The sequence below is a fragment of the Hyperolius riggenbachi genome, chromosome 12 (assembly GCF_040937935.1).
Source record: "Hyperolius riggenbachi isolate aHypRig1 chromosome 12, aHypRig1.pri, whole genome shotgun sequence".
Taxonomy (NCBI): Eukaryota; Metazoa; Chordata; class Amphibia; order Anura; family Hyperoliidae; genus Hyperolius; species Hyperolius riggenbachi.
This window is the reverse complement of record NC_090657.1, coordinates 167,353,063-167,369,122: the sequence shown is the minus strand read 5'-3', so window position 1 is coordinate 167,369,122 and position 16,060 is coordinate 167,353,063. Positions and strand designations below refer to the sequence as shown.

Below are 16,060 nucleotides of genomic sequence, written 5' to 3'. Positions count from 1 at the left end.
TGTGCACCTCGCACCGGCACAGTAACTGCTTTCCACTCGGGCTCTGGCAGAAATATCTGGACCCAATTGGGCTCGTCTAATATTGTGGTGGCTGTTCCTCTAGCGGCGCCAGTTCTGGATTGGGGCTGTTGCAAGGGATGGGGGAAGCCTCATTAGGAGAATCCAGAGGCTTCCCTCCTCCCGTGGAAAGTACCCCTTAGGTACAGTTTTTTTCCCTACAGGTTTCCTTTAATGAATTACAGAAAAATCAGTAATGTTTACATGTAAAAATGTACCTTTAAGAAATCAAATTTACAACTTTGTCCCTGGCCCCATTATTTCTTGGCAGTCAGAGAAATATGGTGTTTACAATGGTTTACAGACCCAACGTTAGAACATAAAGAACATATTGTGACAGAAGAATGTTTTTATTAGAATAATAAATGCAAGTTCAAAGCCATTTTAACCACTTCACCTCCCTCGGCACGAATATCTACATCCCTGCTTTACCTTGCAGGGACGTAGATACTCCTCCTTTGCTGCTGCGTGCTCCCGCTTGCCCCTTCGTGCCCCCCCCTGCACTCGTTACTGCCACCGATCACTAGACCGGAGATCAATGAATGTTCTCTGTTCTAAGACCCCGTGTGAATGACCGCTGGCGCCGATACTTACACGTCCATGCATAACTTCCTGGTTTAAGTAGTAATAGTACGCATAGGGAAGTTATGCAAGAGGGCATCTTGTGGCTAAATAGTAAAACTACTTCTACAAACTTTTTTTTTTTTTTTTTAATTGAAAGACATTTTTTTACATATGAAATTAATCCCTTACCTCCCACACTCCACAATAGTTACCCAAACATTTCAAATAAATAAATAAATAAAATGACAAAAATTATACAATTAGAAAAATACATACTGTAAATAGTTACTTTAGAGACAGAACTTTTTTAATATGTATGTCAAGAAGGTATATTACTGTTAATTTTTAAACTAAAGGCTTGTAAATAGTGACGGACACAAAACTGAAAAAATACAATTTTGGTGCCATACATTATACTAAAGAAAAATTTTAAACATTGCAATAACCGGGACAAATGGGCAAATAAAATGTGTGGGTGTAAGATCCGCCAGTGCTGCAGCTCCAACTTCCGGGTCTTGGAAAGCCGCTGGCGTCACTGAAGTGCAGGAGGCTTCTCAGACCTCATTGGTCAGACGGAGGACCTGCTCTCAGTACGTGCTCCACCGATGTAAACAGTGACACTGACTTTCTGCTTGCGTGTTAGCTCGTAGCTGACACACTGGAATACTACTGGTTTGTTTTCAATTCTGCTTTCTGTTGATTGGTTAGTCCTAGTATTTAAACCTTGTGAGCGCCCCCAGTCATCGCCCGTGGTAGCATTAGCTTTGGCTTACCATCTGATTGATTCCTGTTGCTGACTATTGCCTTGTATCCTGACCACGCTTAAACTCTGATTGATTCCTGTTGGCAACTATTGCTTTGTATCCTGACCACGCTTAACCTCTGATTCCTGTTGCCAACCTTTGCCTTGTACTTCGACTACGCTGTCTTGCTGCCTGGATTTACCTCTGCTTGGATACGGATTTGCATGAACTCTGCCTGGACTGACTTTAGCCTGCCTTGACTACGCTATCTCTGGAAAGTGTCTATCTGGACTTCCTCACCAGAAACTCCTGACACTTCTGCTACTTGGTTCACTTGTCTGGATATACTCATCTACTAGGCCTCAGTTGACTATCTTGCATATTCATATCTACTGTGCCCAGTATTGCATTGCCTTGAATATTCAGGTTGAATATTCAGGTTGTCGGGTGATTAGCTGTCTGTCAATCTATATGCTACATCTACCTGCAGGGTATATTGTAGTATTGTGTTAGGCAGGAGTTTGCACAGGCTTTACGGGATGCATTTCTGGGTCAGTCATATGAGCATACAGCTTCACTTGTGGTTATTGACCAGACAAACCTGACAGTGGGTTTTAATTATGGTAGCATGTATTATTTTAAACTTTTAATGGCCAAATGGGAGAAGAACAGAGACTTAAGGTAATTATAATTGAGGGCAAAGGATGTGTTTGAAATTTAATTGCGGTAACTGATCTTCATCAGGAGATCTCAATACCCTGATGATGCCAGTTTGTAAAACCTGTCGGGAAGGAGACAGGCGGCACCTTTATACTGTCCTATACTGCTGACCCATACACGAGTGCAACTTTCTCGGGGTTTCCATTGCATGGGCCCCGTATGTAAGTTTTTCGTTTTTATGCTATTTTTATTTTTACTATGAAAACGCTATATTAAACGGTTTACACTTAGAGTTGCCGTTAGTTTGTTTTTTATGATGTTTACTGACATCCATTCGTGAGATGAATCATTGCTGAATTGGTGGATCCTGGATGGACTGTTGTTTCCCGATGTCCTACCAAACGGTTGATACAACCGTATAATGTGGGTTGTCATCAGCTGGTAAGGCTTTGTTCACATTAGCAAACGCGGACGGCTGTGCGTTCGGAACGCAACGCGTATGAACACACGCCATCTGCGTTTGTATGCGTTGTGTGGCTGATCCCATTCACTGAAAGGGAATTGGACAGCCGCGCGTTTTAGGAAAAACCGCACAGGTCCGGAACGCATGTAGTGTGAACATCAGAGAGTGCAGTCTATGCACTGTCTGATGCCGTGTGTGTCGGCCTCCTGCACGCGTTCCCGAAATGCGGATGGGAACGCGTGCAGTGTGAACGGGGCCTAAGCCTTTTTCTGGGTATCCATGATTGCAGAGCTGTGCAGTAACCCCGATATTTATTGTGGTGGAGATTTGCCTGCTCTTATTCTTTGTTGAAGACTCGTCTTCTGTTTTTGGATTCTGCACGGATTATAAATAAATTGATCTTCATCGGAGGGGAATTTTTTTAGTTAATTGCTTCACAGAATTATTTAACACTTAATTTTGGCCAAAGTTTGCTGGCTGTTACAGGACCAATAAGAGGCGGGACTTGTAACATTATTACTAATATGACTTTGCCTATCGATAGGTCAGTGTCTCTCTTCATTCAATTTTAATTCAACCTCTAACTTTTTTTTCCGAGTATTTTCTTTTGACATTCATCAGAAAAAGCAAATCACTTACGGTACCTGAAAGAAAGGCATTTTTTCAAAGTCTACTTTGCGGTGTACGAAAATGGATCCGTCATCTTCGTCCATATGGAACATGCCTATGGGGTCTTCGTCCACTCCCTTCCCCTGCAGCTTATACATGAGCTGTGCTCCTTCCTCAATGTTCACCTGTCACACAGTCACACAAAGACAGAAATACAACTCTCATTAATCCACTTTTGCAGGGTTTGCCCAGGAGGCATCAGCGCCTCTCCTGCCCCGGGCAGCAAAGCCCAGATTACCAGCCAAGCAAAATTATATTCATGTCATCCTTCAGAAATGTGCCTATTCAGTGTAATGCTTCTGTCCCAGCACCGGGAGTCAGTGCTGAGACAAAGGCATAAAGTAAAAAAATCTGTATCCATTTAACAAAACTCGGTATCCATCTTGATAAGGTTAACACCTTAAATGTCTTACTATTCACTGTAATTTTATCATCACATTACCGTTGTTCTGTAGTAGGGTTTAAAAAAAAGCAGATATGTGTCATTCAAGTTCAGTCTTTAAGGAGAAAGAAATAGTGGGGTGTCTATCTATAAAATTTAAGGTTTAACTAGAAAAAAAATCTTTAATTGCAATTGTTTTATTTTGTAAGCATGTACATGATCTCCCCCCTCCTTTCCCGACATGTTTTGTTTTATTTTCTAACTATGGTAAGTAAACAATGGTTTATTTCACAGTCTCTATTGTGTTAGCATCAGTTCTTGTGAAAGAGTTTATCATATCATCCTGTCAGGGTGTTTTATAATTTTGATTTGAATGGAAATTGTGGTAAAGGTAAAAATATTGATGTCTTTCCCACAGTGAGTTTGTCTTCCAGTCCTTAAAGAGAAACTGTGGCGAAAAATATTAAAATTTAAAACACATACAAATAAGAAGTATGTTTCTTCCAGAGTAAAATTAGCCATAAAATGCTTTTCTCCTATGTTGCTGTCACTTACAGTAAGTAGAAGAAATCTGACATTACCGACAGGTTTTAGGTTAGTCCATCTCTTCATGGGGGATCCTCAGCATGGCTTTTATTCTTTATAAAGACATTCCCTGAAAAAGATTTATACAAAGATGATGGCCAGCTTCCCTGCTCGCTGCACACTTTTTAGGTAGTTGGGCAGAGCAACTGCTATTCACTAAGTGCTTTTAAAAATAAAGAAAACCATGAGAACACCCCATGAGAAGATGGACTAGTCCAAAATCTGTCGGTAATGTCAGATTTTTACTACTTACTGTAAGTAACAGCAACATAGGAGAAAAGTAATGTATGGCTCATTTTACTCTGTAAGAAACGTACGGTACTTCTTATTTGTATATGTTTACATATATTTTAAATTTTAAGATTTTTGTGAAAGATGTCCTTTAAAGAGATCCTGAACTGAAAATAAAAAGTAAAAATAACCATACACAGGTCATACTTACCTCCTGTGTAGTCTACTACTCAATCTCTTTCTCCTCTCCTGCTTCCCTTTTGTCCACTGTGATCTATGTAATTCTCCATCCTCCATTTTAAAAATGGCCATTACCCCCTAACAGCTTCCTGGTCAGCACACTGTTAAACTGTAATATCACCCACTTGGGACATAGGGACAAATGGACATTATTTTGCACATTCAGTTGTAACTGACAGCTGCTGATATATAACTGACAGCACGGTGGTGTAGTGGTTAGTGCTTTTGCCTTGCAACACTGGGTCCCCAGTTCGAATCCCAGCCAGGTCAACATCTGCAAGGAGTTTGTATGTTCTCCCTGTGTCTGTGTGGGTTTCCTCCGGGTACTCTGGTTTCCTCCCACATCCCAAACACATACAGATAAGTTAATTGGCTTACCCCAAAATTGGCCCTAGACTACGATACATACAGTATACTACACAATACATACATAGACATAGGAATATGGTAGGGACTAGATTGTGAGCCCCTCAGAGGGACAGTTAAGTGACAAGACAATATACTCTGTACAGCGCTGCGGAAGATGTCGGCACTATATAAATACTAAATAATAATAAAACTGGTATATTTCAGTTCTGACAAAATATTGTCAGAACTGCAAGGGATCACTGTAAGAAGAAAATGGTGATCCTCTGAGAGGAACTGACGGTGAGGTTGGTATGTAATATTCATTTGCAGCTATGTCATGTGTTTTTTAAAAAAAAATTTACTCTCTTCTAGAGATGGCTCGAACCTCCGATTTTCGAATCTCAAACGCGAACTTCCGCAAAAGTTCGGTTCGCGCAAACTTTTGCAAACCGCAATAGACTTCAACGGGGAGGCGAACTTTGAAAACAACATTTATGCTGGCCACAAACGTGATGGAAAAGATGTTTCAAGGGGTCTAACACCTGAGTTTTTGCATGGCGGAGTGGGATACATGCCAAAAGTCCAGTGGAAAAATCTAGATTGGACGCACAGCAATGTTTTAAGGGCAGAAATCACATTGCATGCTAAATTGGAGGCCTAAAGTGCTTTAAAACATCTTGCATGTGTATACATCAATCAGGTAGTGTAATTAGTGTACTGCTTCATACTGACAGACCAAACTCACTGTCTAACGCACCGCAAACAGCTGTTTGTGTAGTGACGGCCGTGCTGGACTGGTGCGCACCATGGCCAGAGTGCAGGCAATAGCGGTTTTCAAGCCCATATGGTCGACTGGCTGAGGTAGCTCAATGACAGAACAACAGTGACTGTCCAGCCAGAAAATGTAGGCAGACATGTACACGCACCAGAAAAATGATTACAGCAGTCGCTGCTAGCAGTGGCCTTAAAAATTCAGGAATCCGCCTGGAGTCCTGGACCCTGTTGGTGGTGGCGGAGAAGGCAGTCAAACGGCCTGCAGGCAGAGATGCTGTGTAGGGAATGACTTAGTCTTGGGGCAGGCAGTCACATGGCGTGCAGGCAGAGATGCTGTGTGTGGAGACTGACTTAGTCTTCAGGCAGGCAGTAGCCCTCCGGGATCCATGCCTCATTCATTTTGATAATGGTGAGGTACTGAACACTTTTGTGACCTAGGCGATTTCTCTTCTCAGTGACAATGTCTCCAGCTGCGCTGAAGGTCCTTTCTGACAGGGCGCTTGAGGCAGGGCAAGACAGAAGTTGGATGGCAAATTGTGACAGCTCTGGCCACAGGTCAAGCCTGCGCACCCAGTAGTCTAGGGGTTCATCGCTGCTCACAGTGTCTACATCCACACTTAAGGCCAGGTAGTCGGCTACCTGCCGGTCAAGGCGTTGGTGGAGGGTGGATCCGGAAGGGCTAAGGTGAGACGTTGTAAAGAATGGCCGCATGTCCGACATCACCATGAGATCGCTAGAGTGTCCTGTCCTTGCCTGCGTGGACATGGGAGAAGGATTACTGGCAGTGGTACCTTTATTCCGTTGTGCTGTGACATCACCCTTAAATGCACTGTAAATCATAGTTGCCAGCTTGTTCTGCAAGTGCTGCATCCTTTCTGCCTTCTGGTGATTTGGAAACATCTCCGCCACTTTGTGCTTATACCGAGGGTCTAGTAGCGTGGCCACCCAGTACAGCTCATTCCCCTTGAGTTTTTTTATACTGGGGTCCCTCAACAGGCTGAACAGCATGAAAGACGCCATCTGCACAAATATGGATGCAGACAAACTATCCATCTCCTCTTGCTCTTCCTCAGTGATGTCAGGTAAGTTCTCCTGCTCCCCCCAGCTGCGAACAATACCACGGGAAAGTTGAGCTGCACAAGTCCCCTGCGACACCTGCTGCAGTTGTTCTTCCACCTCCTCCTCCAAAAAAACACCTTTCTCATCATCTGACTCCCCTTCCCCACATGACTCGTCTTCCTTCTCCTCCTCCCCCCTCCTCTGTGCTGCCGCAGGTGTTGAGGAAACATCTGGTTCTGAGAATTGATCCCACAACTCTTCCTCCTGTTCCTGTAACTGTTCCTGTTCACGCTCCTCCACAGCTTGATCCACCACTCTACGCACGGCACGCGCCAGGAAGAAAGCATATGGGATCAAGTCGCTGATGGCGCCTTCACTGCGACTCACCAAGTTTGTCTCCTCCTCAAACTGCCGCATGTGCCTGCAGGCACTTCACATGAGTGTCCAGTACTTCGGCCAGAACATCCCCATCTCACCAGAGTGTGTCCTTCTACTGTAGTTGTAGAGATACTGGTTGACGGCTTTCTCCTGTTGTAGCAGGGGGTTAAACATAAGAAGGGTTGAATCCCAGCGAGTCTGGCTTATCGCAAATCAAGCGTCTCACCAGCAAGTTCTTTCTCCGCTGAATATCGGCCAAGCATGCTATGGCGGTGTAAGACCGCCTGGAATGCCTACACAACTTCCTGGACTACTTCAGGACGTTCTGTAAGCCTTAGACACAAATCTCTGAATTATTAGATTCAGCACATGTGCCATGTGTTATAAATCACCTTTTTCTCCGGCACCAGCAAACTCATCAGCGAGAGTTGCACACACGACTCATCACAGCAAGCAGGAGATAGACTTTCTCAGTCGTCTTCAAAGTATAAGTTGTTTATTCAGGAAACAGGTATACAGGTACAGTTCATCATATCCTAGCCAAGCAGATTCTCATGTTTGTCAAACAGTAGTGTCGCGCTCAACATTCAACAGTGCTTTTATATATTAAAGTTCATCAGTCTCATCTCCATCCACTTTCCTAGATTACTGCACTAGTTGCAACACAACGATAGTCCAGTCTTAAAATCCAGATGCTGCTCTTCCTCCCATTAATTAAGCAATATAATGCGCTCACCAGAACTTGTAGCTGATTAGTTATAGTCAGGGGCACCTGATGAGTCATTGATGACGAAACCGGTAGGGCGGGGCCTCGGTCGTGGTGCGAGAGACGCGGAGAGTACCAGCAGCGGCTATTAGGACGTCCGAGGATTTACTATATGCGCATTTTTATTGTATGGAATGTGAGTACACTTTGTATTTACTTTTTACCTGATAAAACGTTATTACGCTATGGCCATTTTTGATCTGAGTTCTTAAAGGGACAAGAAGCTGGATATGCTTATGAACATCTCTGTAAAGCGTGGTTGCTGGTTCCTTGTGATCAGCCAAAGTATCTGGTGAGCAGATGATATAGCCTTTATCACACACGGGAAAAATCACAGCTCAGTGTGTTGGAGGTGTTTTTTGGCAGAGTGGGGAGTGGAATCATGGTGATTTGAGTATAACAAGATTACGCTATGTTTGCCTCTCTCTGTTTACTTCCGAGCATTTGAACTGCTGGAGCCTGGAAGACCAGGAGGAACAGGAGCAGTATATGTGATTATTGCTGACTATAACTAATCAGCTACAAGCAGTGGCGTTCCTATCATTGGGCGCAGGGGGGCGTGGCGCACCGGGTGATGGACAGGCAAGGGGGTGTCGCCAAGCCCCCCTGGCCCCTACAGCGGCAGAGCAGGAAGAAGTGGGAAGAAATGCTAGAAGGAGGGGCTTGAGGGCAGCGGCGGGGAGGGGGGCCAGAAACCCCCCCTCCCTCATCTGGGTCCCCTCCTTCTGCTCTCTCCCCCTCCAGAATAGCGGCAGCAAGGAGGCGCGGTGGGCGGGCGGAGGATTACTCACCTCACTTCCGTGTTCCAAGCGCTGGAACGCAGCGTCCCCTCGTCACAGGTCTCCGCCTTTAATGCCGCCAACTGTGCTTCCTTCAATCAGGAAGCACAGTGGGCGGCAGTGAAGGCGGAGACCTGTGACGAGGGGACGCTGCGTTCCAGCGCTTGGATTGCGGAAGTGAGGTGAGTAATCCTCCGCCCGCCCACCGCGCCTCTTTGCTGCTGCTTTTCTGGAGGGGGAGAGAGCAGAAGGAGGGGACCCAGGTGGGGGGGGGGGGGGGGTTCTGGCCCCCCTCCCTGCCACTGCCCTTAAGCCCCTCCTTCTAGCGTTTCTTCCCCTCCTGGAGTCCTGGGGCAACTATTCAGGCTACACTGGGGGCAACTATGCAAATGGGGGCAACTATGCTGGCTACACTGGGGGCAACTATGCTGACTACACTGGGGGCAACTATGCTGGCTACACTGTGGGCAACTATGCTGGCTACAAAGGGGGCAACTATGCTGGCTACAAAGGGGGCAACTATGCTAGCTACACTGGTGGCAACTATGCTGGCTATAAAGGGGGCAACTATGCTGGCTACACTGGGGGCAACTATGCTGGCTACAAAGGGGGCAACTATGCTGGCTAAAAAGGGGGCAACTATGCTGGCTACAAAGGGGGCAACTATGCTGGCTACACTGGGGGCAACTATGCTGGCTACAAAGGGGGCAACTATGTTGGCTACAAAGGGGGCAACTATGCTGGCTACACTGGGGGCAACTATGTTGGCTATAAAGGGGGCAACTATGCTGGATACACTGGGGGCAACTATGCTGGCTACACTGGGGGCAACTATGCTGGCTACAAAGGGGGCAACTATGCTGGCTACAAAGGGAACAACTATGCTAGCTTCACTGGGGGCAACTATGCTGGCTACAAAGGGGGCAACTATGCTGGCTACACTGGGGGCAACTATGCTGGCTACACTGGGGGCAACTATGCTGGCTACAAAGGGGGCAACTATGCTGGCTACACTGGGGGCAACTATGCTGGCTACAAAGGGGGCAACTATGCTGGCTACAAAGGGGGCAACTATGCTGGCTACACTGGGGGCAACTATGCTGGCTACACTGGGGGCAACTATAATTACTACACTGGGGGCAACTACGCTAGCTACACTGGGGGAAGCTATACTAGCTACACTGGGGGAAGCTATACTGGGGCAACTATACTAGCTACACTGGGGGCAAGTATACTAGGTCAACTATATTACCTATACTGGGGGCAACTATAATAGCTACCTATACTGGGGCAACTATACTACAGACAACTATACTGGGGTGGGGGCAACTATAATAGCTACCTATACCGGTGGCAACTATGCTAGCTAACTATACTTGGGGCAATTTTAATACATATACTGGGGCAACTATATTACCTATACTAGGGGCACCTATAACTGGCATTACCTGCCGTGGCACACGTAGTTTGCTGCACTCTGTCCTTTTTGGGGGGGGGGTGTCTTATAATACCCAGCACCGGGTGTCAAATGGCCTAGGTACGCCACTGGCTACAAGTTCTGGTCAGCGCATTATATTGCTTAATTAATGGGAGGAAGAGCAGCATCTGGATTTTAAGACTGGACTATCGTTGCGTTGCAACTAGTGCAGTAATCTAGGAAAGTGGATGGAGATGAGACTGATGAACTTTAATATATAAAAGCACTGTTGAATGTTGAGTGCGACACTACTGTTTGACAAGCATAGTTTACAGGGTGGTGATACCAACCCATAGTGTGGCGAACCATTTTTATAGTGTGATAGCTATTGAATTGGTCAAATTTGTGCTTAGGAAAGAGGAGCGCAGATACCACTTAAATTTATTTAAGCAGATTCTCATGTTGCGTTACAGCTGCGTGATTACCTTCCTGCTGACGGTAATCAGGTCTTCTTATATCTACTCTATGTTACATCTAGACTAACTATGTACAGCATCAATTATACCAGATTACATAAAGAAAGGAAATAGGGGTTCCAGTCAGCATATAGAGAGCATGAAAGTAGGAATCGGAGTGAGCTCCATCAGCCCATCCGGCCCTTTAATACTGACTAGGAAAGAGTTAAATGTGACCTCATCTTAGCCATCCCCAAACCCGACTATTGGCTTAGCCCCCTCGTGGTGTCATAATACCCACCTACTTGATTAATATTTAATGACCACTTTTCACTTACTTCCAAGAATGTGATATTTTGTAAATATGGCCTATGTTGATTGTTCTCGTAGTCCATTTGTCTGGGGCAGTGTAGGCCTGTGGCCTTCCATCAGGAACATGTTCTAGGTATCTGCTTGTATCATCTGCTTCAAGCAGACACTGAGATGCTTCTGCCTGCATTACAAGAAACTCTATTTTAAAGGTATATTCTGTGAACAAGCCTTTTACCTAAAACTCAGTCCAAATAACTGAGGCCTACTTAAATTATAACACCATGCATGGTACATGTGTCAACTTTCCCAAACTCAAAGCCGAAATGAGATTGCTGCCGTTGTCACACACCACGTTGCCGATCTCCAGTTGGTGCATTCACCTGTTTGTTAAGAGCAGCCAGGAGAGCTGCTCCAGTGTGACTCTCCGGTTTGAGGCAAGACATGTCTAAGATGGCGTGACACTGTTGTACCTGGCATTCAGCATAGGCCCTAGGGAGCTGTGGCTTTGTAGCTGGAGAGTAGATCGCAGCACCAGTAGAGTTGAACTGCCACTCAGCCAAGGAGAAGGAGAAGAAGGAAAGCGAAGAGGATGTAGCAGGAGGAGTAGAAGGGGAAGGAGAGGAGGTGGCAGCAGGCCTGCCTGCAAGCAGTGGAGATGTCACAACTAGGTCCGCTGCACAGCCACGTACTCCCTGCTTGCCAGCAGTCACCAGGTTGACCCAATGGGCTGTGTAAGTAATGAACCTGCCCTGACCGAGTTTGGCAGACCAGGCATCCGTGGTCAGGTGGACCCTTGACCCAATGCTGTGTGCCAGAGATGACACCACTTGTCTTTCACCTTCACGGTACAGTTTCGGTATCGCCTTTTTGGAGAAATAATTGCGGCCTGGTATCTTCCGCTGCGGTGTCCCAGTGGCCACAAATTTTTGGAAGGCCTCAGAGTCCACCAGATGGTATGGTAACAGCTGGCGAGCTAACAGTTCCGCCAAGCCAGCTGTCAGACGCCGTGCAAGGGGGTGACTGGCAGACATCGGCTTCTTCCGCTCAAAGATTTCCCTCACGGACACCTGGCTGCTGCTGTGGGCAGAGGAGCAGGGACCGCTCAAAGTGAGAGGCGGAGTGGAGGAGGGTGGCTGTGAAGGTGCAAGGGAGAAAGCGGCTGAAGATGATGCACCTGAAGGAGGAAGAGGAGAAGGAGGGTGGCTTTGCTTTTGTGTACTGCTTTTCCTCAGGTAGTCCTGCCATTGCAGTTTGTGCCTTTTCTCCATGTGCATTCATAAGGCAGTTGTCCCTACGCGGGTGTTGGCCTTTCCACAGCTCAATATTTGGTGGTGAAGAGAACAGATGACATTGCACTGATCTGAGGCAGACAAACAAAAAAATGTCCACACCGCTGAGCCCTGGAGTGTGGGCACTATAGTGGTGTCAGCAGCTGATGTTGAAGGGCATGTTGGCTGGATGTACATAGGTGGCGATACATGGCGCCGGACACTGCCACCAGCTGTTTCTGACAATGAGCTCCACCTGCTTCTTTCAGGAACCTGTCTCCTCCTACTCCTCTCTGACTCCCCCTCTGAACTGTCCCCCTGTTCATCCTTTCTATTGGGAACCCACGTGGCATCCATATCATCATAATCATCATCATCATAATCATCCTCCCCAGCTTCGCTTGCATCAGACACCTCCAAAACTGCACCAACAGCAGGTATTTCATCATCCTCCTCCTCACACCTTACGCCCATAGTGTCGCCTAACTCAGACATATGAGGTGGTGTAACTTGCTTAGCGCCTTCATCTTGTTGTAACAATAATGGCTTTGAATCAGTGAATTCCCCACCAAATAACACCTGCGAAGTGTCAAATGCAGCGGATGTGGTGCTTGTAGTAGTGCTGGTGGCTGTGGAAGATGAGGTGTTCTGTGTTAAATAGTCAACCACGTCCTGGTGATCTTGGGAGTTGATGGGACATGCCTTCTTCTGAGCACTGTACTTTGGTCCAGGGCCGCATGAAATCACGTCAACACGACCTCAAACAGACCTGCCGGGTGGCCTGCCTCTGGGTCTGCCTCTGCATGTTGTTTTGTCCATATCGGGGGGGAATGAAGTGAAAGGTATGCACTGACTTGACTAATACAATTTGCAGTGAAAGGTATGCAGTGACTGGTATTACAATACAATGTGCAGCTGTCACACAGGTGTAGTTAACAGGTATGCATGGACTGGTATACTAAATAGTGTGCGGTCCCACAGGTACTGTGAACAATTATGCAATGATGACTAGTATTAAAAATGTTCTGCTGTCACACACACAGGTACCGTGAACAGGTATGCAGTGACTGGTATATAAAACTGTGTGCTGTCACGCAGGTGCAGTGAACAAGTATGAAGTGACTGGTATCAATACAATATGCAGCTGTCACACACAGAGGTACCATGAACCGGTGCAGTGACTGGTAAATAACACTCGCTCACGTAGGTAGGTGCACTGAACAGGTAGGTATGCAGTGATTGCTATTACAAATGTGCAGCTGTCACACACACACAGGTACCGTGAACAGGTGCAGTGACTGGTATATACAGTGGGTTGCAAAAGTATTCGGCCTCCTTGAAGTTTTCCACATTTTGTCACATTACTGCCACAAACATGCATCAATTTTATTGGAATTCCACGTGAAAGACCAATACGAAGTGGTGTACATGTGAGAAGTGGATCGAAAATCATACATGATTCCAAACATTTTTTACAAATATATAACTGCAAAGTGGGGTGTGCGTAATTATTCGGCCCCCTGAGTCAATACTTTGTAGAACCACCTTTTGCTGCAATTACAGCTGCCAGTCTTTTAGGGTATGTCTCTACCAGCTTTGCACATCTAGAGACTGAAATCCTTGCCCATTCTTCTTTGCAAAACAGCTCCAGCTCAGTCAGATTAGATGGACAGCGTTTGTGAACAGCAGTTTTCAGATCTTGCCACAGATTCTCGATTGGATTTAGATCTGGACTTTGACTGGGCCATTCTAACACATAGATATGTTTTGTTTTAAACCATTCCATTGTTGCCCTGGCTTTATGTTTAGGGTCATTGTCCTGCTGGAAGGTGAACCTCCGCCCCAGTCTCAAGTCTTTTACAGTCTCCAAGAGGTTTTTTTCCAAGTTTCCCCTGTATTTGGCTCCATCCATCTTCCTATCAACTCTGACCAGCTTCCCAGTCCCTGCTGAAGAGATGCACCCCCCGAGCATGATGCTGCCACCACCATATTTGACAGTGGGGATGGTGTGTTCAGAGTGATGTGCAGTGTTAGTTTTCCGCCACACATAGCGTTTTGCATTTTGGCCAAAAAGTTCCATTTTGGTCTCATCTGACCAGAGCACCTTCTTCCACATGGTTGCTGTGTCCTCCACATTGCTTGTGGCAAACTGAGAACGGGACTTCTTATGCTTTCTGTTAACAATGGCTTTCTTCTTGCCACTCTTCCATAAAGGCCAACTTTGTACAGTGCATGACTAATAGTTGTCCTATGGACAAAGTCTCCCACCTGTGCTGTAGATCTCTGCAGCTCATCCAGAGTCACCATGGGCCTCTTGACTGCATTTCTGTTAAGCGCTCTCCTTGTTCGGCCTGTGAGTTTAGGTGGATGGCCTTGTCTTGGTAGGTTTACATGGGATGTTCAAGGCTTTGGAAAACTTTTTGTAGCCCAAGCCTGCTTTAAATTTCTCAATAACTTGATCCCTGACCTGTCTTGTGTGTTCTTTGGACTTCATGGTGTTGTTGCTCCCAATATTCTCTTAGACAACCTCTGAGGCCCTCACAGAGCAGCTGTATTTGTACTGACATTAGATTACATATAGGTGCACTCTATTTAGTCATTAGCACTCATCAGGCAATGTCTATAGGCAACTGACTCCACTCCGATCAAAGGGGGCCGAATAATTATGCACACACCACTTTGCAGTTATTTATTTGCAAAAAAAAATGTTTGGAATCATGTATGATTTCTGTTCCACGTCTCATGTGTACACCACTTTGTGTTGGTCTTTCATGTGGAATTCCAATAAAATTGATTCATGTTTGTGGCAGTAATATCACAAGATGTGGAAAACTTCAAGGGGGCCGATTACTTTTGCAACCCACCGTAATATAACACATATAACACTGCTTGCGGTCACGTAGGTAGGTGCACTGAACAGGTAGGTATGCAGTGATTGGTATTAAAAATGTGCAGCTGTCACACACACAGGTACCGTGAACAGGTGCAGTGACTGGTATATAACACTGCGTGCACTCACGTAGGTAGGTGCACTGACCAGGTAGGTATGCAGTGATTGCTATTACAAATGTGCAGCTGTCACATACTCACAGGTACTGTGTATAGGTGCAGTGACTGGTAAATAACACTGCGTGCACTCACGTAGGTAGGTGCACTGAACAGGTAGGTATGCAGTGATTGCTTTACAAATGTACAGCTGTCACACACACAGGTAGTCACTGAAAGTGCTGGGCCTGGCAGTGGCACAGTAGGAATTTCCAAGTAGCCAAGGGCTAGCTGCGATTGACTGACAGGGCTGTATATGCAACAAGTGTCTTTGAGACACACACACACAATAAAATAGATCACAAAAACAACATTACCTTTCAAAAGAGCTGTTGAGGGGTGCTTTTTAGCAATAGGTATCAGCAAGGAGCAAGCTAACAAGCCTAACAAGAGTCTAACTAAGCTTTCCCTATGTCTACAACAGGTTCTTCTCCCTTCTCTAATTACTGCAGCCACACGAGTGAGTGAAATGGCTGACGCTGCCTGCCTTTTAAAAGGGGGGGGGTGGGCTCCAGGAGGGAGTGTAGCCTGATTGGCTACCATGTGTTTGCTGACTGTGATGTAGAGGGTCAAAGTTGACCCTAATGATGTAGTATAGGAGGCGGGTCGAGCTCACATATAGTTCGCGGTTCACCGCAAACGCGAACCACCGAACTGTTCGGGCCATCTCTACTCGCTTCAGGTTCCCTTTAAAGTCGCCAGAGATGACAAGTAAAATTATGACATTTTCTATGTATAGTCCTATACCTACTTAGACCTAACCTGTGCTTCTTTTTTGCATTGGAAGGGTTAATAATCCATGGCCATAAATGACAGTTTATTCTCAATTCAACTCCCACTGATAACTAATTAAAAGCCATAAAAC

At 45.9% G+C, this 16,060-nt stretch overlaps 1 protein-coding gene across 5 annotated transcripts in view; it reads right to left on the bottom strand.

Annotated features, from left to right (window-relative positions):
• LOC137542432 (cadherin-like protein 26) overlaps positions 1 to 16,060 on the bottom strand; it is a 604,516-nt gene that overhangs the window by 300,291 nt on the left and 288,165 nt on the right. For all 5 annotated transcript variants that reach the window (XM_068264331.1, XM_068264330.1, XM_068264332.1 and 2 more), the window contains one exon: positions 3,132 to 3,281. In XM_068264331.1, coding sequence (XP_068120432.1) covers positions 3,132 to 3,281 — 150 coding nt within the window. The remainder of the gene's footprint in view (positions 1 to 3,131; positions 3,282 to 16,060) is intronic.